This window comes from Gossypium raimondii, chromosome 11 (assembly GCF_025698545.1).
Source record: "Gossypium raimondii isolate GPD5lz chromosome 11, ASM2569854v1, whole genome shotgun sequence".
In the NCBI taxonomy this organism is placed as follows: Eukaryota; Viridiplantae; Streptophyta; class Magnoliopsida; order Malvales; family Malvaceae; genus Gossypium; species Gossypium raimondii.
The window spans coordinates 55,260,875-55,287,229 of record NC_068575.1 but is presented as its reverse complement, the minus strand read 5'-3'; the positions used below and the strand labels follow the sequence as shown (position 1 = coordinate 55,287,229).

General features: G+C 30.4%; 3 protein-coding genes and 1 long non-coding RNA gene across 4 annotated transcripts; 3 read left to right on the top strand and 1 right to left on the bottom strand.

Annotated features, from left to right (window-relative positions):
- Nucleotides 1–327: 327 nt before the first annotated feature.
- On the bottom strand, nt 328–1,125 carry LOC128034918 (uncharacterized). The gene is made up of 2 exons (XR_008191188.1): nt 918–1,125; nt 328–637 (listed from the first exon to the last, which is right to left on the bottom strand). It is a non-coding gene; the product is annotated as an uncharacterized LOC128034918 (long non-coding RNA).
- Nucleotides 1,126–9,642: 8,517 nt separating this feature from the next.
- Nucleotides 9,643–13,608, top strand: LOC105802770 (ubiquitin-conjugating enzyme E2 28). The gene is made up of 4 exons (XM_012634610.2): nt 9,643–10,098; nt 11,751–11,878; nt 12,182–12,286; nt 13,142–13,608. The coding sequence occupies exons 1-4, from the start codon at nt 10,029–10,031 to the stop codon at nt 13,283–13,285; spliced, it is 447 nt and encodes a 148-aa protein (XP_012490064.1). The 5' UTR covers nt 9,643–10,028; the 3' UTR covers nt 13,286–13,608.
- A 4,774-nt stretch (nt 13,609–18,382) lies between these two features.
- LOC105802768 (ethylene-responsive transcription factor CRF6) lies at nt 18,383–19,937 on the top strand. The gene has a single exon (XM_012634609.2). The coding sequence runs from the start codon at nt 18,476–18,478 to the stop codon at nt 19,394–19,396; it is 921 nt and encodes a 306-aa protein (XP_012490063.1). The 5' UTR covers nt 18,383–18,475; the 3' UTR covers nt 19,397–19,937.
- Nucleotides 19,938–24,199: 4,262 nt separating this feature from the next.
- On the top strand, nt 24,200–25,660 carry LOC105802772 (ethylene-responsive transcription factor CRF5). Its single transcript, XM_012634613.2, has one exon. The coding sequence runs from the start codon at nt 24,349–24,351 to the stop codon at nt 25,288–25,290; it is 942 nt and encodes a 313-aa protein (XP_012490067.1). The 5' UTR covers nt 24,200–24,348; the 3' UTR covers nt 25,291–25,660.
- The last annotated feature ends 695 nt before the right edge of the window (nt 25,661–26,355 follow it).

The window sequence follows — 26,355 nt, the reverse complement described above, 5'->3', positions numbered from 1 at the left end:
CTAGGACTATAAATGAGTTGAATTTGAATTAACAGGCTCTTTTTAATTTTTAAGATTTTTCGTGTTATTAAGTATTTTAAAATTATGCTTCTATTTATCTATTTATTATTGTGTATATTTGTGTTAACTTGTTTATTCATTCGTGAATATTAAATAAATATTTTATAAATACGTTTATAAACATATAATTGAAAATATTCGTGAATAATTAAAATTTAATCATGAATATAGAGAAAAAATGCAAAACTTATTTAATAAACAAGCATGTTCGCAAATAATTAAAAGAGCTTTAAATAAATTTAAATAATTTTATTAATAAACATTCAATTCATTTAATAAATAAATTTTATTTAATTTTAATTATAAAATATAAACATTGTAATAAACAAATTTTGCCCGGCCCATTTACAATAACCCAAATTACTAAACCCAGTAACCCAAATTGCAGGCCCAATACCTGAACAAGCCCAAACCCCAGCCTAACCCTAAGCAGTGACTAACAGCAGTTTGGGTGCCGCACGTTGCCCCCACGTTCGGCAACCTCCACGTCGCTCACGTTCGGCCCTTCGCGTGCATCTGTAAATCACGAACAACAGCAAGCAAAATGGGGAGGATAGCTATTTGTAAACGGATTTGGCTATAAAAAAGCCATTCAAAATTTTGTAAAGGGGGGGTTCCAAAAATTAAGAGAAAAAAAAAGAAATAGAGGATAGAAGGTTAGCAAAATTTGTACAAAAACACTGAAAAAAGATATCAAAGAGAAAAAGAGAACGTTTTGAAGGTGATAGATTCAGATCTTTTCTTTTTTCGTTTTTTTTACTGTTTTTTTTGTTATTTTTGCTTCTCTTTTGTTTTTTTGTTTTTTTTTTTTCTTTCAAAGCACAAAGACAATAAAGAAAGGGAATAAAAGACATTACCGGTGCGGTGTTGTTGGAGGACTCCTTTGCTTTGACGCCATCGGAGTAGAGGAGGAGTTGGAACAGCAGAGGGAGAGAAGAGTTACGGCGCAATTTTGGGGAGTGGCTGAAAAGTGATTTTTTTTAGGGTTCTGAAATGGGGTTATATATGGTTCAAAAAGGACAATTTGTGCATTTAGTCCTCATGTTCTTATGGAGTGCTTCAATTATTTTCTTTATCTTTCAGATTTTACCGCATATTTTATTCATGTTTCAATCTAACCCGTGTTGTTGTCCAGTGTTTTGGGGAGTGGATTAATTCCCCTTTTGGTCCCTCACTATTAATTGCGTATTCTAATTGGTCCATTCGCATTTTATTATTTTCAAACTTACCCCAAATCACTGTTTTAAGTTTTAAATTAGCCCTTTTGTCATTATTATATTATTTTATTATTATTATATCTATATATATACGTATATGTATGTTAATATGTATGTATTTATTTCAAATGTTTTTAGATACATATACATATTATATATTTTATTATTATTTGGCTTTCGTAGTTTTTGTTTTTACATATGCATATAATATATATTATATTTTATAACATTTAAATGTTTTCGTATGTTACAATTTTTTTTATATATGGTTATACATTATATATATATATATATTAAATGGATTTAAATGCGTATATATCTTTTATATTTTACTATTATTTTATTTTCATACATTTATATATGTTTTTTATAATATATATACATGTTATTCAAAATTATTATAAATACATTTTCACATTCGTTTTATATATGTGTACATGTACATGCTTTCAAAATTTATTAATATTTTTTAATATATACTTTTACTTTTATAAATACATGTACAAATTTTATATTTTATTTTTATAACTTTTGTATACACATAATTTAAAGTAAAATACTTGTTTCATATTGCATTAACCTTTTTAACATATTTTTAAAATACATTTTGATTTTGTCAAATATTAAAATCGATTTCTTTTTTATGATTCAAGGGTTTTCAAAATAAAAACGATATTCAAAGTTAGGGATTTTCGAGGAAAATTGAGCCCTAACGTATTGGGTTCCGATTTTCTTCGTTAATTCCAAATAACCGAGAATATTCGTTATTTAAAATAAATAAAAATCATTTTCGGGAATTCGATAGGTTATGTCCTAACGTATTGGACATGACCTATTATTTTCTCGAAATGAATATTTTCTTTGAAATTAATTGAAAAGTGATATTCAAAATTCGGGGATTTTGAGAAATTGTACCCTAACATATTGGGTCTCAATTTCTTCGCATGACTTGAATAATTGATTATCCTTTTCAGATTTCAACATTTGAATTTAACAAAATCTTTTTAATTTTCGACACCAAGACATTAAATAATTAATTTGGTACCGATTTTTGGGCGTTACGAGGTGCTAACCTTCCTCGTATGTGAATCGACTCGAACAGCTTTTCTCAAATTTCGTAGACCAAATTTGTTTTTAAGGTGAGCCGATCACACCTAAATCACGGATCGGTGGTGACTCCAATTTTTTAAAGTCGATAACTAAATTTTTTGTTTTCAAAAAAATGGTTTAGACAAACATAATTATAGATTTTCTAAAGCCTTGCAAGCTAAGGTGGGCTTTGGAAGAGTTTTTTTTTTACCATTTAAGCTTAATTCAAGGATAAAAATTAAGTATAGAAAATATTATATTTACAATTAATATTTAAAATATTATATAAATTTCTAATAATGAAATTAAAATTATAATAATTTGTAAATATCATAAGTAAGACTACATGAATCATACCTTTCATATGAATTGAAGTTTTATTATTAAACCAATCGTAATAAGTAAAACGATCAAATAATCATAGAACTATTTTATATAAGGTTACCTTCATTAAAAAATTAAAATATAAACTTATATTAGATATTATAATGATTTAACTTTTTCCCCATAATAAATGTATAATGAAAACATTAATATCATAACTAATGTAAAATATATTCATTTAACTCATTGAAAAAGTAATAAATATTTTAAACTAATATAATCAAATGACATTTAAACTAAAAATGTTACCAATTTTTTATACACAATTATAAATTTTATAAAAAAAAATCAAACTAAAGAATGTTTGGAGGGGACTAGACTTGTTTATGGGCTGGGTCGGATTAGGTAATAAAATCTTAGGCTCGGGTGGCCCATATTAAAAAAATTATTTTATTTTTATATAAAAAATTAAAAATATAATAAATCAAAAACACTAAAAATATTAAAATAAATGTTTCCTTACAAATTAAAAATAAATTAAAGAATTAGATGGTCTAGTATATTGCGATGTATGATTTGATTGAATTTATTATTTTACAGATTAGGAATGAGAAACTATCATCCCATTCAACACAAAGATATGTGCAGCTTAACAACTAGAGGTGTCCATGGGCTAGGCGGCTTGGCCCGGCCCGAAATATGGGAGGGTTCGGGTAAAAACATAGGCCCGAAATATGGGTTTGGGCAAAAAAATGAGGCCCGTTTAGAAAACGGCCGGGCCTCGGGTACCACTTTTTTGCCCGGGCCCGGCCCGACCCGAATATAATAAATATTCTTTTTATTTTTTTAATTTTAATATATGTAACAGCCCAATTTTCAGTAGTGTCAGAATAGTGATTTGAGATCACTAAATCTGATGAAAACATTAGAAAATTTTATTAATTAATAATTATAAGTTCAGTGTGATTTTAGAAATATTTTTAAATTAGTGAATTTTGTGATTTAAAAAATTATTAGGCAAATTGGGTGAAAAACGAGGTATCGAGACCTCGATACTATAAACTGAGTTATAAATATTTTTATAAATATTTACGGAGTGTCATTAGGTAGTATTAAAGTTTCGTTAAGTATTTTAATGTTCCGATGGTTAATTGATTAAAAGGACTAAATTGCAACAAGGGTAAAAGTTTAATTATAGATTAAAGAAAAGTTAAAAGGACTAAATAGGTAAATATGCCAAGTCCCATAAATGAGGCGGCATATGCATGATAAAATCTGAGATTTTTTTGAAGTATATTATTATTTATTATATTGTAAATTATATTAATTATATTATATTATTATATTTCAAATAAATAAAATTGTTGACAAATGCATGGTGTATATGATGACATGTGGAAGAATGAAATACATACATATTAGTAATGATTACATATTTACTTATTATTTAAGTAAGAAATATTATATTATTATTTTATTGTTATTATATTAAACTAATTTAATAAAAGAAATAAAAGATAGAAAAAGAGAAATGGAAACAGAACAGGCAAACGAAAACAGGGGAGAAAGGAAAGAAAAAGAAAAAGGGAAGGAAAGAAAGAAAATTTGGGGTTTCAAGGTTTCAAGCTCAATTGATAAGTCAAATTAAGTTATTTTCTTATAATTTTGAGTTTTGGAGTTCTAGAACAAAATATTTCATGGTTTATGTTGAAATTTGGGAAGATGTTATATTTCTAGACATTGATTATGTTGAATAAATGAAAGAATTAGGGGTTAAATTGATTGAATTTCAAGTTAGAAGTTAGTAAAGGATTTAATTGTAAAATAAAGTGTAAGTTTTGAATAGTAGGGACTAAATTGAAAGAATCCTAAATTAGAGATTTATGGTGAAAATGAAGAGTTAAAATGAGTTTTAGTAAGAATTAAGAGAGAATATGGAGTTAGATTGGGAAAATAAAATTAGTATTGATAAGGGATTAAATTAGAATTTAGGTAAAGCTTAGGTATAAATGGAAATGTTTTGATGAAATTGTGTTTTAATAATTTTTAATTGTTTAATTACGTAGCTAATGTCGTGCAAGAGTCATTGCCAAGAAAGGAAAGGGGAAGGTGATCAAGGAGTGACTTTTGAAAATTTACGGTTAGTATTACCATAATTTGAATTTAATTATTAATTGTTAAAATTTAAATTAATATACATGATAAGAAAATTGAGGTGAGTATCATGATTGAATCGAATGAAATATATATATATATATATATATATATACATATTGATATTGAATTTATTGATAGTAATTGTTGAATTTTGAATAATATGTTTAGTAAATAAAAATAAGGAGAATATCGATATTTAATTGAATGAATTAAAAATATGAATTGAATAAAAGTGAATTAAATTATGAATAAGTGTGAATACGTGAATTGAGTATTGACTGAAAAGTGGTTTGATTCGAATCGAGGTATGATTTGTGAAATATGTATTGGTGCTTGATTGTATATTGATTTGAAAGTGGGAAGTGAATTTGAAATAAGAAAATATATTGAATCAAATGGTGATTAAATTGTATAATGATTTGAATTGAAAGTATGAGAAAGTGATTGAATTGAAATGTGATTCGAAACCCTATTAACTAGTCGAATTTGAGTCGGATATAGTTGGCATGCCATAGGATTGGAAGTGTTCAGGATACTTGACCTTGAGTCGATGAGACACTGGGTGTCATACTGTTACTTCGGATAGATTCGATGAGGTACTGGGATACCAACTTACTTGCTTTGCCGATGAGACACTGGTGTCAACTATTGCTTCGAACTATCCGATGAGGCCTTTGGGTGCCGATCGGTGTGTTTGGTTGGATCCGTATCCGCCAAAGTCCGAGTCATGTTAATAGGGGAAAATAAAAGAATTGAAGTAAGAAATGATATTGAATTATGAATTATGTGAATATTTGAAGGTATATGGATTGGAAATTAAAAGCAATTTGAATTGAAGTAAATTGATTTGAAATAAGACATTGAATTGAGATGTGAAAATGGAATGTGAGAATTATGGTTCAAGAAACAAATAATGATAAATTTTATGAAATAGTTTTTGGTAATATGAAATGATGTAAAATGACAAGTGAAAATAAAATGATTTGAAATAGTGAAATAATATGTGAATTTAATTGAATAAAAGTTATTAAATTTTATTTATGGATTTAATGTGTAAATTGAGTGTTAAAAGATTATAAGTGTAAAATTGAATATAAATAGAAATGATAATGAATGAGTTGATGAAATGATTGAGTTTGTATGGATTGGAATGAGTTATTAGAATGAGATGTTGAAAATCCAATAAAATTTAGATAGTGAAACAAGGTATGAATACAATTAAATATAAGATTGAAATATTGCTTATTGTTATTAATGATCAAGTTGATTTAAAGTATGAGGCAATTAACGAATAATTGTAGACATAAATTAAATGTATATAAATTATCGATTAAAGTTATTAATTTGAATTATGGTAATACCAATTGAGTATTCCCATACTCAGCGACTGTTGTTTCCGCATGCAGTTAGTAGAAAACCAGTGTTCGGTCCAAGATCCGAGTAATCCCGACCTCGAGAAATTTAGCGATGTATTTTTCTTTTGATAACGTGGCATGTACCTAAGTAATGTTTATACCTAAGTGATGTATAGGGATTAGTCAATTTGAATGTTTGTATCTATGATATTGCTAAAGGAAGATGTGTGAGTATGTGATAATGTTTGGCTTTTAAAATGGTTAAGTATGAATATGTTTGGTAATATGTATGTTTAGATGATAAATCATGCATGGAAGTCATGAAAGAGTAAAAATTTGTAAAGAAACAGATTTCAAGCAGCTACAGTGATGTGACTTTGAAAAATCACCTAGGATAGTATAAAATTAATTAGAGGGTGAATGATATATGGAATTAAAGCTTGTTGAGTCTATTTTCACGGAAAAATAACGGTTTAACAAAAGAAATTTTATATTTTGAGATATGAGAACTTTAGTGAGACAGGGTCAAAACTGTTTTTGGAGTCCTCTGTTCTAAGTTTAGAAAATCATTATAAATTGCACAAAAATGGTTATGAGTTGTAGTTTATATCTATAGATTCCTTATTGAGTATATTTTCTGTAGAAACGAGTAACAACTTCATATGAAAATCCTATAGTGAGAAAATTTATTTTTAGTGACAAGAGGTCAGGACAGTCAAGTGGTAAAATAGGAGAGACTTTAACTAATAAATTGTACTAATTGGCTGAACCAAAAATTCTGAAAATTTTATAGTAGGAAGATATATGAGTCTAGTTTCAGGGAAAATTTTCGGAATTAAATTTCGAGTCCCGTAACTCGATTTATAATTAATTTAGTAACTGCTGCGTGATTAGACAGATTGCTGTAAATAGTGAAATTAATTTTCAAAACAAGTTTTTATGCTTCGAATTAGTAAGATAAGCTAAGTAATGCCTCGTACTCGACTCCGGAAACGGTCTCGGGTAAGGGGTGTTACAATATATTTTTAAAATAATTTTTTTATTTTTAAAATAATTTTTTGGTGTTTATTAAAAAAAGGGCCGAGTCGGGCTTAGAAAATTTTTCCCGGGCCAGGCATGGACAAAATTTCAGGCCCATATTTCGGGTCGGGCAGGACCTGGGCCTAGGACGCGGGCCAAAATTTTTTTTGGGCCCGAACCGGCCCATGGATACCTCTATTAACAACCAAATATCTCTAAAATAGTAACAAAATTAACAATAAAATAAGAGTTATACAATATCTAAAGAATAACAACAAAATAATAGCAACATATAATAGTGAAATAGCAGCAAAACAATGGGAAAAAAATAGCAAAACAGTGAGAAAATAACAAATTTTTTTGCAAATTTAAATCAGGTCGGACCTGAGTCAAAAAAATCTTACCCGAAGCCCGAACTATTTTTTAAACGGACTTTATTTTCTCCCCAAACCCTCATACTAAAAGAAATTTATTTAATAAAATGATCTGATAAGCTTAAAATATATTTTGAGCCAATCCAAAATGATTTCAAAGTGTTTTTCAACATTTCATATTTTATTATAGGTTCTTAACCTTAAACCCTAAAACTCATAGCCCCTTCCCAACCCTTAAATAAGAGAATAATGTGCTTCAAAGCACTCGAACCCACGTCCTCTTGCACTGACAACAATACCAATGCTAATCGAGCTAAGACTCAATCGACTTCAACATTTCATATTTATTCTTAAGTTATATTGTGAAAATTTTATTGAAAATCTCATTATTTTCAAAGTTTTAAAAAACTCAAAAATCCTTTAATAAATCGATTTGATATATTTTAAAAATATTTTGAAAATTTTTTTGAGTCAATTCAAAATATTTTAAAGTTATTTGTAAGCATTTTAGTGGTTAAGTATCAATGTTTTATCTAGAATATTGATACCTTAGAAGTCAATAGCCACAACCATTTCTAGAGGGTAAAATATAGATACCTATTCTTAAAGTATGAGTACCTATTTTTATGTATCAATATTTGACCCAAAAGTATCATGGTATCGATAGTTAGTCTCATGGTATTGATATCTAACTAACCAAGGCCTAAATTTAACACTATTTCACTTTTAATAGTTATTTTTCATCCTTAATTGTTTCAAATGACTAGAAACACATCTTAATACTACTACAAGAAGCAAGAGATCAACATTCAAATAAAAAAATTCGATATCCAAGCATCAAATGAAGTGAAAATACAAGAAAACTTTAATTTCTTCATTCATTCTTTTTTACATAGTTTTTGTAAGAGTTTTATTGTATATCTTTGTAAAATCTTTATTCTATCATACAGAGAGCTTAAAATTGTAAATATAGGTATTTCTTTATTCACACAAAATAAATCTTTGTGAAGGGGGGAGAGGTTTTAGTTTTGGCCTTGAAAGTTAGAGAGGTTATTAGGTAAGTCTTGGAAAGCAATAGGTTCTAGTTAATCCTTGAAAACTAGATTATTTTTTTCTAAGCAATAAAGAATATAGGGGGAAAAGGTTCCATCTAAGATTGCAAAAGACAGACTTTCTTTAAGGTTATTTCTTATCCTTAAAAGGTTACAAGTTAGTGAAGGGGAGAAAACGTTGACAAATGAGGTTAATGTAGTGAAGGTAAGTAATCGAGGTTAAGCAACTATAAATTAACCGTGTCAATCTTTTCTATCTTTCCTCACCCCTTAGCAAAATAATTTCAATCACCAATACATCTCCTCTTGATAAAATCCACCCACCAATGCTTATCAACCGGTACTAATGCAAGGTCTCCATTAGAAGTAAATATATTTTTCACTCAAGGCACTCGAATTGGAAGATAATGGTTATTAAATGAAAGTAATAAATATGGAAGATGGTCATTCTATTTTTTTCCTCCACTCTCATTGAAAAGTGGTGATGATATTCTTTTGCCCAAACATATAATTTTGATGCTTAGAGAACAATCACAAGGAGTCTTTTAGGAATGTCCAACGAAAAAGATATATGGAAGGCATAATCAAATGCCAAGACCATAATACACATTTGTGCTTTGAATGTAGAAATCTTTAATAATGTTTTCTTACGTGGAAGTATCAAGAAAATAGGAGAGGGTAAAGGATACTATGGAGCCAAAAAAGAAGAAAAGGATGTAGAAGGGTACTATGAGAGTTAATGTTGAACAAGTGGCAATGCAATTGAAGATGAACAATAAAGTGGAAGTCTCTCTTCAAATCCAAATATGGCCTGTTCGATGACTCTTAAAAAAAAAAAAATCCGAAATATGTTAAAATTCTCATTCTTTAAATTCAGATGAATTACAAAATGTTTTTAATGAATTAGTATCATAATTTGAGATAATGGATTCCAAAAACTTAAAAGATGCATTTAAATTAATTTTTGCTCTAAAAATCCGAAAATTGTCGTTGAGAACCCGCCTACAGAAACGTCAAAGCGGGTTCCATACAGGGCCTTAGCGAGCCACAGGGTAACCAATCGAGAAATGGAACCAACGAACCGTCGATGTCTACGTCCAAACAATAGCCGTTCGTTTGTAGTATTCAGAATGGGACCCGCATTTCTCCGCCAGGTTAAGATTTTCCGGCGATAAAAAATGGAAGTGTTTTGTTTACTGTAATTTTATTTGTTCTAAACAGAAAATTTAATTTCCCTGTCCGTCTATTTTATTTGCTTAATCTATTTTGACCATATTTCTTCAACACATCGGCTTCCCCTCTCTCTCTCTAGAACGCTACCTTGTTTTTCTCTCTCCCGAGCTCTGCCCTTAGATCTGACAAGACTGTCGGACTCTGTCGATGGCTTCGAAGCGGATCCTGAAGGAGCTCAAGGATCTTCAGAAAGATCCTCCTACTTCATGCAGCGCCGGTAACTTCCCTTCCCTGATCTTCGATATATATATATATATTTACAAACGTTTCCTTAGTTTCTTTGAAGCTTGATCTATATCCTTTTGTTTATTTGCGTGTATGGTATATACTATTTTTTTCCCTTGTGTTCGGTTACCACTTACCAGTAATTTTATTAGCGAACTGCGGGTAAAGTTTTGTAGATAAACCAAATGCAGCTAATAATAGAAAAATCAAAGCCTGAAACTATCGTTGTTAGAAATTAAGTTATTATTTACTTAGATAAGAAATTGAACGGTTTATGCAATACAACCTTTGTATTATTACAGTGAAGTATTCATGAGATCTTTAATCATTCGGTTGTTCTTCTTTATGAAGTAAATTTGGTGGCTAAATTGTTTTCCGTTGCTTCTATGCCGGTTTTGGCATACAAATCATGCCTTTCCACTGCTGACTTCTAGTCATTATTTTTGAAAGTTTTGGCTTATATGTAATGATGAACTTGGTAGTTCAAGCATGCCTACATTAGCAAGTGTATAGTATTTGGTAGGATTTGTTTTTTTTGTGGTTAATTCCTGCTATTAGTCTCTGCACTTTGCAAAAATTATGGATTTAGTCCCTATACTTTAATTTGGTCATTTTTAATCTTGTACTTTTCAAATTTTAAAAGTTCAGTTCTTATCAAATGATAATTGTTAAATTCATTAAGTTTTGCTATTTCCAAAATCTAATTTGTCAAACACTTTATCATATGTATAATACCATGTCACTTGGTTTTTCCACATATTATTCGATTAAAATTCAGTTAATAGATTAATGACTATCATTTGCATCAAGAATAAAAGTTTAAAATTCAAAAATATAGGGACTTAGAATGATCCAGTTGGAGAATATGGATTAAATCTACAATTGTATGCATAGTACAAGACTATAATTGAATCCAACCAAATGAATTTAATTGCTACTATTTGGGTCAGTATTAACATTTCAGAATTTGAAAAGTACAGGGACTAAAATTGACAAATTCAAAAATACAGAAACTAAAATTGATCAAATTAAAGTATAGGGACTAAATCTACGACTTTCACAAAGTACAGAGACTAATAGAAAATTTTAACCCTTTTTTTGCTTTATAGGGTATTAAATGATCGACTGTCATAACTTTTTCTTGTTTTAGCATGATCAATCTCTGTGTAATAGTTTCTTGAGTATCAAGTTTCTTTTGAGTACTTACAAATTATTTATTTCGTTGCTATGATTCCATAATCCGTATTTATACTTTTTTTAATAATTATGGTCGTGGTCAGCTACTTTGAAGGTTTAATTTATGGTATTTTTAGGCCTGAATGACCATGAAATTTATGTATATTGTAGACAGTAACCTCCACCAGATTGTTTTTGGTGTCTGCAAGTATTGGAATATAGTATAGTCACAAGAGGTTTGTATGTTGACACATTTCAGCTAGCGAAGGGTGATGCTGTGACAGCCTGATGGAAGATGTTCAAGTTGTTATTTTCTGTGTTTTAAGTTCCTTGCGTGCAGTACTAATTTAGGATATCTGAATTTTGGAGTTCTTAGTCTTGATGGGATTATTGGATGCAGTAGCAAAAGGTTCTGTCTGGTATGAAATTATAGCATATGATATATTATTGTAATCCATATGCTGTCAGGTCCTGTAGCTGAAGACATGTTCCATTGGCAAGCCACAATAATGGGGCCCCCTGATAGTCCTTATGCTGGAGGTGTCTTTCTAGTGACGATTCATTTTCCTCCCGATTATCCTTTTAAACCCCCGAAGGTAAGGTCTATATGTTTTTTGTTATGATTTTGCAGTTGCCTTGCCCTAACCTTTCACGCTAGACTATCATGAACCATGCTTAAGATATTATGGGAACCATACATATATGTGGGTTTTTATCTTTGAATGTAAATAATAAAGCAGCTTATGCAACCAAATAGACTTTTCCCTCTTTTCATTTACTTTTTTGGGGCGGATGGCTTTGGCTGTAGTCGTAGACAACAAAAGTTACTTAGGTAATGAAAACAAACTCTACCTATCTGTTTTCATTTCATTGTGTGCTCTCTTCTTTGTTTCTTGCAGTTTGCTTTTAGAACCAAGGTCTTTCACCCAAATATCAACAGCAATGGTAGCATATGCCTCGACATACTAAAGGAGCAGTGGAGCCCAGCCCTGACTATATCAAAGGTTTTCAACTTAAACAATGTTCCATAAGCTAATGGCTAATAATTTCATGATAAACGTATGTTAATAAGAATGGTAGATAGAAGAGTTAGAGGTGGCAAAGGAGCAGTTCTAGGCATTTCTTGTTTGCATCATTTTGGATTTAAGCCTTTCGGGTTTGGGTTAGTCTTTTTCTTTTAAGGTTTTATGAAAGATGCGGCTACTCCAACATGCTTTTCGAGGTCATGGTTGGCGTTTTCTTTAGGCTCGAATCTTTTGGATTCAGATTTTTTCCTTTTCTTTTTTCAAATTGAATTTGAACTTTTTGAGCGGGTTTTCAAGTTTGAGTTCGTTTTGCTGTCTCTAGATAGAATAGTAAACATCAGGTAGGCTTTTGGAGATATTCAGCCCCTCCAAAATTTGAAGCCATGATATTTAGCCAATATGAAAGTGACCTCTACTTGATGAAGCACTGTTTGTAGGCTGAGAATCTGTTTGCCAAACCCTGGCATGTGTTTTCAGCATTTGTGTTGTACAAAGTTAGGCATGGGATGTTCCCAAATTGTACATGTCACGGTTGAACCGTAATTGCATGCGACTCCTTTGACTTTCCCCCGAATTCATCAAACACAACCTGTTCCAATGTAGCAGGTTGAAATTAGACGGTCCAAACTAATCTGGAGTATCATTCTGTTTTCCAAATTGTGGTCATCTTATGGGATTTAGTTAACAAAGGAATATTGATCAGCGTTACAATTTTGCAACCTCTTTCTTTTATTTCCTGGGCTTTATTTATTTATTGGTGGGTGCATTCCATTCAGTTGGTTAACCATTACTGTATTTTTAAGAGGGTAGAAAGGTTCTTGTTTCCTATTTCAGGTGTTGCTTTCTATCTGCTCCCTCTTGACGGACCCAAACCCAGATGACCCTCTGGTTCCGGAAATCTCTCACATGTACAAGACAGACAGAGCTAAGTATGAGTCAACTGCTAGGATCTGGACCCAGAAATATGCAATGGGCTAGTCTAATAAATTGGTAAGAAAAAGTTTAGGATATTGTTTCCTCATTACTCACTGTGTATAAAGCAACTGTGCATTTGTGGCGATTGCTCCTGTAGTATACTAAATAGACAAAGTGAAGACTAGATGGAAAGCTGGCTGATGTTGTATATGGAACTGCTGTATGATCATTAGATAATGTTGTTGCATAAAATCGAGTGCGGTAGACTGACCGAAAATAGTAACGGACAATGATATGAAAGCCTTGTAATATGACTAATAATAGAAAGCCCACTATGTAATGACATCAAAGTCCAATAAAGTGACACGAGTTAGTGATTGATTTTATGCGGAATTTGTCTAAAAGATCTTTGAATTTTATAATTTTTTAGTATAAATTTCATGTAAGAATTTATTCGGTTGTAACAAAAAAAAGACCCTTCGAGTTTAGTATTTTAACGTTTATTTTATTTTATTTTTATTTTGGAATTATGAGCAATAAACAAAAATATATTGGGTAAATGTATTGTTGACCTTATGCTTATTCCAATATTTAAATATAAGTAGGGACTTGTAGAATTAGAAAATGTTAATTAAGTTACTCGACTCCTATTTTGATAACTTAATTCAGCTTGAAATTTTAATGAGTTAATTCAGTTTCATACTTTTATTGACTGAGATCATGTATAATCACGCACAAACTTAATTACTACTTGTTTAAGGATTTGAATTTATTAATTTAGAATTTTTAAAAAATTAAAATTTATTTTTCTAAGAAGTTTTAGAAATATAAAATTTTTATTTGTTTCTTTTATTTATAATTTTGTAATATTTTTAGAGAGTCGAACTTGTTTATTTTCGAAATTGACAGGTATTTACATCAATTTATTATTCGAGTTATTTGAGTTATAAATTTTGAAAAATTAAATTATTTATTTGAATTTATTAAAAATGAACTACTTGATTTGATTAATTAGGAATTTAAAAAATACTCTTTTTTTTAAAATTGAATAAAGTTTTACTCACACAAATTAAAAAGTCAAAATTGACATGTAAAAATCTCAATGATCTAGTTTTAAAAATTTAATTTCGGAGTTGAAAAATCTTTCGTTAAATGCATATTCCAAAGGAAATGAATCCTTGTTGCTACAAATTACTTAGTTTAAGAATTACAACATTCTACAGAAAAAAGGGGAGAAGAAGAAGAAGAAGAAGAAGAAAGAATTACAACATCATCTGGTACAATAGTGCTGAAAGACATAATTGTCCTCCAAACTCTCCCTTGTTATTCACATGGTCCAAAATAAAATAAAAAATAATTAATAGAATTATTAGGATTAAATTCAGTTACTTTTGTCATTAAATCAAAAAGTATTCGTTAATTAACGTTGTATTTATAAAATAAATTATGATGAATATAATATAACTTCAAATTTTAGTGAAAGTGAAGTATTAAAATAAATCACACCCGTCAATACTATTTGTTTTGCGTTATTAACAAAATGGTTAAATTTCAATTTTGGTCCCTCCACTTTTAACTATACAAAATGGTCAAATTTTAATTTCAATCATTATATATATATATTTAAATTTGAGATTTATTTTTGACATAATTTGGTACCTCGGCATTTATAATGTCATTAATTAGTCTAAATATTTTATTCTAATTAAATCGCCAACGTAAATTAAAGGATTGTTAATATCGTTAAAATTTTCATTAAATTCAAGTCCATTACAGTGTTATTTTTTGCGGCATGATTATCGAGCGAGTATTTTAATTGAAAAAAAACTTAGAATGCCGCACCAACAGTTTTAATAGTGTTACTAAATTCGAGAAATAAAATAACAAAATATCAAATATACAAAGAATAAGAAATCTAAGATTTAACTATTTAATCCAAAAGTAATTACTGAGTCGAAAACCATACTAGTCTGCTTTGCTCTCGTCCTTGCATTCCTTGGCACGATGAGGAATGGATGTCTCCATTTTAATAGTTATTTATGTATTTTATATAGTAAATAAATTTAAAAATTCATTTTATTTATTTTGCTTAGAGAAATAATAAAGTAATTTAAAAAAGGTGGGTTTAATATTATCCGAAACATTTGTCAACTTGTAAATTATTCCAGTACTGTGTTAAGATGGTGACATCTAATAAGATTTCTGTTTGAGTGAAAAATTGGTTTCAAATGTTTTAAATGATTAATTTCAATACAATCATCTAATCTCATTTTCTGTTTCAAATGTTTTAAATGATTTCAATCTCATTTTTGCTTCACATGTTTTCTGGGCTCTCCATTTCAACACAGTGCTTTTAACGCTGGTCATTCTAATTTTGTATTAACACCAAGATGTTGCCATCTAATGAATTTTTTGTTTCAAATGTTTTAAATGTTGATGCAGCACATTGAGTCACCCAAATATTGTGATTTCCACTACACAAATCGCACAATACCTTTTCTTTTTCTTGTTCTCCAATCATTTCTACCTTCTTCCATTTATGGTTCTTTTTCAATTATCCAATCACATTTTAACAATTTTTTTCATGTCAATAACACATAATTTTAGTATTTTTTTTTACCCTGAACCCTAAATATGGAATCCCGAACTTGTAACCCCAATCTCATAACCCGTAATCTCGAACCTCCAATATTAAATCCTAAACCCAAAAGGTTCAAGGTTCAAGTTCAAAATTTGGAGTTTTGGGTTCTGGGTTCCGAGTAAAATAATTACTAAAACTATGTGTTAATGACATAGAAAAATTGTATAAAAATTACTATTTTTTTAAAAAAATTGGTTGCACAAAAAAAAATAACTTACGCAAAAGAAAAAGATTAAAATTTGTAAAAGGAGAAAAAATGTTTGTTTATAATTTAAAAATTAATGATTTTAAGTAATTTAATTAAAGTTAAATTAAGTTGGAGAAAATATTAGATATAGAAAAGTGTATAATAATACTTTATTCTATTTAAAATTTAATGACGTGATATTATCTATACTTTTAGGATCATCCTAATATAATTTATTCCTAATATTTATTGATCGTGTATAAATGTGTTCTAATAATAGTTTTTTTTTAATAATTGAGGAGAGGAATGGAGCTGTTTGGGATCAAACCCAAACTCTTATACCTACAACATAATGCCATACCTTTTAATTTTTTTATCCAAAACACTTCACGAATAATTAAGTATAATTATTTATATGCATGCGGATTTTATTTTGACATTTTAATTAATCCGACATTAAAACAATTAACTTAATGAACATTTTCTGCCATAATATTATATGAAATCGAAAGAAAGAATACAATAATTTCATTATTTTAAAACTTATATTACACTATAATTAATATAAATATATAAAATTAAAGTTTCTAATATTTGAAGTGATCAAAATAATTTTATATATTTAATTATGATAACTTCTAATATAAATATTATAAAACCAAAGACTCTAATTTTAAATGATTTCATCCAACATTGGCCAATTTAAAACTTAATTATTCTTTTATGAATATTAACTATATTTTGTATTATTTTCTAAATTAGTAAAATTATTTTTATTATGAAATAAATGTGATAAATTTATTCAAATTTATTATTTTGAAAGCATTTAATTTAACCAAAATTATTGTATTTTTAATCTTGAAAACTAATTTGAATTAATTAAATTTTTATTAATATTTCCTTTAAATAAATTCTAATTGCCACAATTATAACTATTTAATTGTCATATTAATATTTTGTTTAAACTCTAAACCCTATTTTTAAATATGTTTAATTTTTTGGTTCGAGCTTAATATTTTTATATAAATCCTCTTAAATTTAAAACGGATCTTCAAGTTTAGACGATAACTCAACTCATGAGTAAATCTATATTCAATGAAATTTATGAATTTAAGTTTGTTTATTTATAAAATAGTATTATCTTTTTTATTAGATTGATTATAATATAATTATAATGTTTTTAAAATTAAATTAATATATTATGTTTGAATTTCGTAATTACATTATTAGATTTTAAATAAATATAAATATATTATTCGACAGTGACTGGTCTTTTGTTTTCGCTTCGACATTGAAGAGAAATTTGGATGCTTGATTAGCAAGCAAATTAGAATAGGGGACTGACTTGAAAAAGGTAAACGGCTTAACTTTTAATACTTAACCGTTATACAATAAATGAGGTGTTTTAATGAACTTTATTTTTCTCATATTTTAGATGATGCTACTTTCCTTTTTTTAATTATAATAATAAGATAAAATCCGAACCATCAGCACAATTAGCACGACTCGAATTTAGGCCCTAAGATAATGAAAATTTTTAACCATCAAATCATTGCATGGGATTCTAAATTATACTACTTTCAAGTTTCAATTCAACACAAATCAATATTCTCTCTCCCTTACTTTTTAATTTATATTTTATTTAAACTCTCAAGTGCATGTTGGTTGACATTTATCTTCCAAAATCTCTGACATATATTTATTAAGTAAATTTAAAATAAAAAGATAATTATATATTAAATTGACAATGTATTTTTTATTTCACAAGTCGCCTCAAAAACTTAGTATGTGTTTTTTTTTAAATATTTATTTTTAAATTGTCAAGAGTCTAAAATGTTTTTCCTTATATTATTTCTATTATTTATTTCTCTATTTTTAATTACAATTGATTAAGTTTCAATAATATTTTAATTTACTTCATTTATTGGCTCAATTGATAAAGGCGGAACCCCTTAGGTCTTGAGTATCTACGTTCGAGACCTATATGTATGGATCTTGAATATACGGTTACCTGTGTTGGTTTAATTTAAGTTGTTGATTTTAGTTTGGATTGTATTGTAATAGTTTGAATTTGTACTACTTTAATTTAAATTAGGTACTTTAAATTTATATTTAATCCAATAATATTTAAATTTGAAATGAATTCACTAAATTCTTTTTATATAAAATTAATTAAAAATATTATTAATTGTATTAGAATTAAATATTTTTACGTTTTTAAAAAATTAAAACACACACATAAGAAATAATAAACTTGTTCCAATAAAGTAGTAGTTTTATGGAGGACTCATACCCCTATAAAATTACGATTCTTGCCGTTTTGACTCTGAAAAGCTCTTGATTATCTCCGGTCTTTGGCTCTTCATTCTCCAACGAGCTGTTAATTTGCTTTGAAAATATCGTTTGATTACAGATTCTTCTCCTTATGTTTTTGGAGGGTTCAGTTTTGGAGATGAATCCAGGGAGTCCGTTGAGAGTGAAATACAGAGAGCAAAGGACTGTTACTAAGAAGCTAGTGAAGCCATCGAGCGAGTGGTTTTGCATGGAGTCCAAAGCTAAAGCCCCTAAAATTGTGAGGATTTGTGTCACCGATGAGGATGCCACCGATTCTTCAAGCGACGAATGCGAAGGGGAGACATATCACACAGTGAAAAGGCATGTAAACGAAATCAGGATCCAAGATTGTTCCACTGTTAACTTCACCAAACCAACGAACCACCAAATAATTAATAAAAGTAACCATGTGGATATCAGATCAAAGAAGCAACAACAGCAGCAATGTTTGTCTATGGGTGTCAAATATCGTGGGGTTCGACAAAGGCCATGGGGGAGATGGGCGGCTGAGATCAGAGACCCCACAAGTCGAACCAGAGTCTGGCTTGGCACGTATGACACTGCTGAAGAAGCTGCCTTGGTGTACGACCGAGCTGCGATTCAAATCAAAGGCCCCGACGCTGTCACAAATTTTGCACAACCTCCCCTGAGACCCGACATTGATCTGGACATCATCCCCGGGTATGATTGTGGTCAAGAATCTCAGTCCCTCTGTTCACCTACATTTGTTCTCAGATTCCAGACCAATGAAGAAGCTGAACTTCAAATCCAATCCAAAGATGACTATTTCGAGCACGGGTGGAAACTTGAGGAAGATCTCCCAGGACAACCAACCAGCTTATCAGATGAGTATTTATTAACAGATACTACAGTGGCTTTATGTGATTACTTCAACTCCGGTAACCCTGAGCCAATATTTTTCGATGAAATGAGATTAGCAGAAGAGAATATTTCTGTAAAATTAGATATTGATTTTGGGGCTTGTACGTGGGAAGTTGATGATTACTATTAAGACATAGTAACTCTGGGTCCGGACACAACACTTCCCCGAAAAAATGTGAAGTAAATATATTTTAAGCTGAAGTCAGGGCTCCCATGTTCGAGGGTTGGCCTTGGCAACCTTATCACTTGTTAGCCATCAACTCTTTTTCTGGGATTTAATTAGAAACATAGAACCATTCTTTTTTAAGCAATTGCCTTCCAATCTCACGTCGCATGTACGTTCCCCTGTTTGGTTTTCCTTGTGTCAAGGTTTTAAAGCCTCGCAATCAAAGGAGGCATGAATTTGAAGTTAGTGAAGACAGCAAGGGACACGTTTTGCTCCAATACTAAGAGGCATTCCATTGTTATTTCCTCCGATGTTGACTTGGATCGGTAAGGACAATCGTTTAGAGGAACCCAACTCCACTTGACAAAGGTCGGTTTCCAGTCCTCGAAAAAAATAAATGAGGCCTCCACCCCAGAGCTTTCGAATGGATTGTGGAAGAGCCCTATGTTAAATTTTCAGACCACAGTGTCATCAAATATTAACTCTAAAAGGTTACAATTTAGAAAATCGAAATTAATAAAAACAATTGGTCTTGAATATTAATATTTCAATTTTAGAAAATCTTTGGATTAACTTAGTATTATTATTGTTATGATAATTTTGATGTCATTAATTTGAATGTATTTATGTGTTTAGTATTTTTTTTAATTTAATTAATGCATAGAATGCAAGGAATATTTTGATATGAGAAATTGCTAAATAGGTTACATGTACCTTCCTGCCCAACAAAAGACAGGAAAATATTAATTAAATACAATTTTTTTAATCAATATTATATTCTTCCTTTTCTCCTTGGACCCCAAGCTTCATATTTGTAGCAGGTTTTATTCTTATCAGAATTTTCAACAGTATCTGAGTCTTTATTTTATTCCATGGTGTTTTCTTTTTCTTTGATATTGAAGACAAATTTCGATGCTTGATTGCCAAGCAAATTATAAATTAAATACGTTGGCTTCAAAGTTCATCATTTGACTTTGTTTAGGAATGTTTAAAATCAGGTTAGTCGGATAGGCTCCTAACCATTGTAGATATTGTTTTAGGATTTGGGTTATCGGAAAACCTCGAGGATTAACGGATTGGGAGCACCTCAATTGGTGAAAGAAAATATGCACATGAAGGACTCCTAGACAATTAATTATCTATGTGTCCCTCAGTTACGTACTCTCTCCACCAATTGATGTGCTGCCATTTTGTGAACCCTAGAGGTTTTCCTTAGAGGTTTTTTTTAACTTTTTAGGCGAAGGAGTCACAAAAAAATTGCAAAAAAAAAAAACTAAATTACAAAATATGTAAATATTGAAAGTTAAAGTTACTATTATATTACTGTCTTATGGTGACAAAAAAAGACAAAATTGATTAGTTAAGTGATTATTTTGTAACTTTTCATAATTGGATGATTAAAAAGAAATTTACTAATAATTGATAACAATCTTGTAACTTTTCATAGTTGGGTAACAAAAAAATCTACTAATAGTTGAACGACTATTAATGGAGTTTTAGACCCTATAAATAAGGCTAGAGGTTGACAATGTTCTCTAAGTGAAAATTTAAAAATAAATATTAAAAAACATATGACAAATTTTAAAACTATTTGTAAAATAAAAATCTATATTACTCATGTATCAAATACAAACCTATAAAAATATCCCTCCAAAAAATATTAGAGTAAGTGTGTGTCTAGATTTCTTAGAAATACATGCAGTTACTCTCAAAAGCATAGTATTAGTTTTAACAAGTCTTTCTAAATAAAAATTTAAATTTATGGCTGAGTCGACTCGCTCATTAATTCGAGAATGATTTTTGACAATAAAATCTATACTTTCGAATTTAAAATCTATTTTGTAGTGCTACAAGTAATTTTCTCGAATGGTTTCTCTTCAACAAGATCCATGCCGTTAAACTTAAGATTTGGATAAATTTTATAACTTTGATGGGTGCGGTAGCCCAAAGATCAAATTATAAAATTTTAAGAGAATTTTATAATTTTTTAAAAATTTAAAAGGATTTTAAAGTAATTTAATCAAATTTAAGCCCTTAAATTCACTCGTGGACATGAGTATATAGGATTAATGAATTTATTTATTGTATACTGGACAAGTTTACTACACTAGATTATAGATGCAAGGATTGATGGAGGGAAGTGAGGGTTGGAGATGAGTGCAGAAGTGGTTTATTGCTTTAAGATGGTATTAATTTAAATGATTTTGGTTTATTGATTCTTAAAGCATATGGGTTGTTCCATTTTCCTTAGCATAGACACAAAGTCGTCGCTACCGTCGTGTTTCGTCAACTCTTATATATCGAGTCTTTCAAGTACCTTTTTACTCTACGTTACACTTTCTTTTCTGATATGCAGTCGCTCGTATATATATATATATATATATACATGCATGCGTGTTTAGTTAATATATACCACATCTTGTTGTATGCAAAATGATAGGCGTCCTTCACTGGCTTTGTTACTGTGATTTGCTATGGCTGCTTTCTCATGCACTGTTTTATCCATATTCCAGTCAGGCAGAGTCTAAGTTAAAAGTCAATCTGCAACTTGCTTAGTTTTTTACTTTTCATTTTGATTGTAGCAATTGAATCCCAAGAAATTTTCTCGGAAGTTTAGTTTATACTTCATTCATCGACTTGTTTGGTACATCTGTACTAGTTTCAATACATGAGATATGGTAAAATGCATGAGTGGATATACTATTATGAATTGTTACGTCTAAACTAATACTTCTCATTAAAAAAAAAGGTAAAAATCCCTCTTTGGTCCCTTTCAATTTCAATATTGAGCAAATTGGTCCCTCTAAAATAATTGGAGTAATTTAATCTCTGCCAATTTCAAAGTGAGCAATTAAGAACAGTTAATCATGGCACCGGTGTTCCCAGTCAATTGTACTTAATTTTGATTGGTATAATATCAAATATAACCCTTGATGTTTATATATTTTGTGTAAATATTGCGGGTTAAATTTGTTACTTAGGACTAATTTCTTATATAAATGTTATGAGCTAAATTTGTTAAATCATGACCAATCTTACGAATGTGTAAGCTTTAAAGACTAAATATTATTCCTAAAAAATTCTCTTTTTTTTTCTTCAAGCCCTTTGCTTTTTATTTTTATTTTTGCTCAGCGGCGGTGCCAGCCTTTTTCCTCTCCCATCAACTCTTTCTTTCTTCCTTCTTCTCATCCACTACATATGTCTTCTCTCTTTTCAATTTACAAATCTATTTTGTGGGCATCTTTATTGTCTTCACAACTTGTGATAGATAGATAACGGTGTCTGTCGTTCGTTAAAATTCCATCGGCCACTAGTAGTTTTTCTTGGAAAGTGGGTGGCTCTTTGTCAATTTCTTAATATGTTTCTGTTTGAGAGTATTTTAGAATAATAAATAATTTCACGTGTCGATTTGTACCAGTGTTGTCTTAAGTTTTATATGTTTTCTTTTCCATTGTTTAATAAGTCTTCAATTTTAGAAGTTTTTGTCTGTTCTTGTAACACGTTTTTTTAGTTTTGTTTATGCATGTAATCTTAGTTTTACAAGTGACTTTAGGGATGATATTGTTGTTGTCCTCTCTAGTTTGGTGAATGCTCGATCCTTTTGTCTATTTTTGCTCGTTGCTTTGTACCATTCGAGGCTGATTTCCTTATCATATTAAGTGCTTGCAATCACTCCAGATGTATCGTGCTTGAGTTGTGACAAAGTCAAGTGTCAACGTGTCATAATGTTTTATTGATGCTGAGGCTAAAGTCCTTGTTGTGTTGGCGGAGCTTGTCATTCATCATCTACGATGAGCGTTTGCTATTTTTTTCTCTAAATTATATAGTTCCCTTCATTGAATGAATTAATAAATTTACTTTTTTTTAAAAAGACTAAATATTATTATTTGATTAAATTATTTAGATATTTTTAAAAATATCAATCGAGTTTAAATGTTATTAAGATTAAATTTGTTTAAAATTTAATTGGTAAATTTAAAAAGCTTGACCTATTATCTAAATTAAGTTTATAAAGATGTAGACGAATGTGAATTTAAAATATCATATTTCACATTAAAAAATAAAATCTGATTTCAAATTGAATTATAATCTGAGATAGTTTTAATAAAAATAGTATATATTTTAAAAAATTAAAAACGATTTTTAAAATGTCAACATAGAGCTTATTGGCAAATATTATTTTATTTCTTAAAATAACGCAGCACTAATATTTATTAGTCAAAAGCATTAGCAATAATTTAATAATTTATTAGTCAAAAGCATTATGCTGACGTGGCGAGTGGTAAGATTTGCAATGGAGCTGGTCCTTCCTCTCCCCTCCGGTGACGGAGATCTTCACTCAGTGTGAGAGACACTAATCTCACGAGCTGTGACCATCAGTTAGCTAAACACCGAATCAAATATCATCATTGAGGGTAGGTACCCAATGCGAATGTAGCGTGTGCCAGGCATGGATGACTTGAGCGTGAGATAGATTTTAGTTTTCCTGGGGACCAAGCTCATTTAGAGGGAGCGGTAGGACACGTGTCATTAAGGAGAAGATGCGGCGAGTTGTTCCAAATCTCTGTAGACACCGGAATCTCTAGTTTTGTTACCATCTTATTCTCTAATTCATTTATAATTATTATTAATTATTTCACAATTTAATTATTATTAGTATTAGTAATTTTAGTTTTTTTTAAATTAAAAAAGGGAAAATAAACTTCTTCTAATAAAGTAGTTTTAATCAGGATACTCCTATAAAACAGCGATTCTTGCCATTTTGACTCTTCCTTGCAACTGAAACTCTCCTGTTTATCTCTGGTCTTTCGCTCTTTACTCTCCAACAAGCTTTTAATTTGCTTTGAAAATATCGTTTCTTTTACATATTCCTCTCTATTTTTAAAAAACCCATCTTTGATGATACAGTTTTGGAGATGAATCCAGCGAGTCCCTTCCCAGTGAAATACACAGAGCACAGAACTGTTACTAACAAGCTAGTGAAGCCATCCAGCAAGTGGTTTCCAATGGAGTCCAAAGCCAAAGCCCCTAAAGTTGTCAGGGTTTGTATCACCGATGGAGACGCGACCGATTCTTCAAGCGACGAATGTGATCGGGTGAGATACCAGAGAGTGAAAAGGCATGTGAACGAAATCAGGATCCAAGATTGTTCCACTGCCAATTTCTCCAAGCCACCCAACAAGCAAAACAGGCAAGTAAGTAATAAAAGCAACCATGTGAATATCCGATCAAAGAAGCAGCAACAACAACAGCAACAATGTTTGTCCAACGGTATGAAGTATCGCGGGGTTCGACAAAGGCCGTGGGGGAGATGGGCGGCTGAGATCAGAGACCCCACAAGTCGAACCAGGGTATGGCTTGGGACTTATGACACGGCAGAAGAAGCGGCCTTGGTGTACGACCGAGCCGCGATTCGAATCAAAGGCCCGGATGCTCTCACAAATTTTTCGAAACCTCCTGTGAGGCCTCCGCCGGAGATTGAACTCGAAATGATTTCCGGGTATGATTCGGGTCAAGAATCTCAGTCTCTCTGTTCACCTACATCTGTTCTCAGGTTCCAGTCCAATGAAGAAGCTGAACTTCAAACCGAATCCAACGATGACTCTTTAGACGACATGGAAAGAGGGTGGAGACCTGTTGAAGAACTGGCAGGCGAACCAAGTAACTTATCAGATGAGTATTTATTAACAGATCCGGGAGCTTTATGTGATTACTTCAATTCTGATAACCCTGTCCCTGAGCCAATATTTTTCGATGAAATGAGGTTACCAGAAGACAGCAATTTGGAACTTGATATCTCTGTAAAATTAGACGTTGATTTTGGGTCTTCCACATGGGATGTAGATAACTACTATTAATATCAGTTTAATATCACTTCCCTGGAGTTGCTGCTTGTTCCCACTTCCCATTTGCTGGTAAATACTTTACCCTGCGTAATTTACTTCAATGTCATGGTAAATTTCCGAGTGGAATTTTGGTCACATATTTTCCAGTTTTCTTTCAGTACTTTTTTACTACAGTGTGTTAACAAATGCCAAGTTAATATGTAAATTCTTGCTTCTTTTCCGTGTATGGCTTTTCTTTTCTTTTGAATTGAATTGGTTCGGTGTGCGTTTCATTTGGCGTGGTCATTGTGTGTGCTTGAAAGTGTGCTTAGCGGTTATGGCTTTCGTTCAAAAACGAGAGAGAGAGAAAAAAAAAGATTATGATCTGAATTTTTTTACTTTAGATCTTTTTCTTGTCTGAGTATTTTGATGGGAGTCGGTGGGATATTTTATTTTTTTGTTTTTATTTTTGTCATTTTAATCTTGCATTGTAAAAGGCTGCCAAGTTACGGGTAAAGTAGCCCCTTCCCATGTTCGACGGTTCGCCACCTTAGCCACTTGTTAGCCATAAATTATTTTCTGGGTTTTAATTAGACCATTCTTTTTAAGCAAGGACTTTCAACCTCATGTCACATGTTCCCTTGTTTGGTTTTCCTTGGGTCAATGTTTTAAAAGCCTAGCAATCAAATAAGGAAAAAATATAATGAAGATGTTGGGAATGTTACAACTTGATACTCTAAAACAGTGCTTGTACTTCAAGTTCTCGTGCTCTCTACTTAACTGTCACGGTTAAAATTATTATGCTACCATAAATGATCTTTTATGAAATTATTGAAGAGTGCAAGCGACACGTTTTGTTCCATATTAAGAGGCATTTTGACTGTTATTGTACCGTTTTACTCCCTTGTACAAATGACCTCAAATCGGTGACTTCGACATATCTTGAGAAGGGTTATACGAAAAATCTTAAGCTAATTTTTTCAGGCGGCGTGCTTGAACCTTCGGCAGCCTGAGGGTATCTTTTTTCCAAAACACCCAGTCAAAAGCTTTACTAAGAAAGGTGGTTCGTGATCTATAATATCACAGGCTTTTGGGATA

Bases quoted from the DNA above. Each gene is read 5' to 3' on its own strand.
- LOC105802770 (XM_012634610.2), top strand. From the start codon at position 10,029: ATGGCTTCGAAGCGGATCCTGAAGGAGCTCAAGGATCTTCAGAAAGAT. The intron at 10,099-11,750 runs GTAACTTCCCTT...ATATGCTGTCAG, and splicing joins TCCTACTTCATGCAGCGCCG to GTCCTGTAGCTGAAGACATG. The intron at 12,287-13,141 runs GTTTTCAACTTA...TTCCTATTTCAG, and splicing joins CAGCCCTGACTATATCAAAG to GTGTTGCTTTCTATCTGCTC.
- LOC105802768 (XM_012634609.2), top strand. From the start codon at position 18,476: ATGTTTTTGGAGGGTTCAGTTTTGGAGATGAATCCAGGGAGTCCGTTG.
- LOC105802772 (XM_012634613.2), top strand. From the start codon at position 24,349: ATGAATCCAGCGAGTCCCTTCCCAGTGAAATACACAGAGCACAGAACT.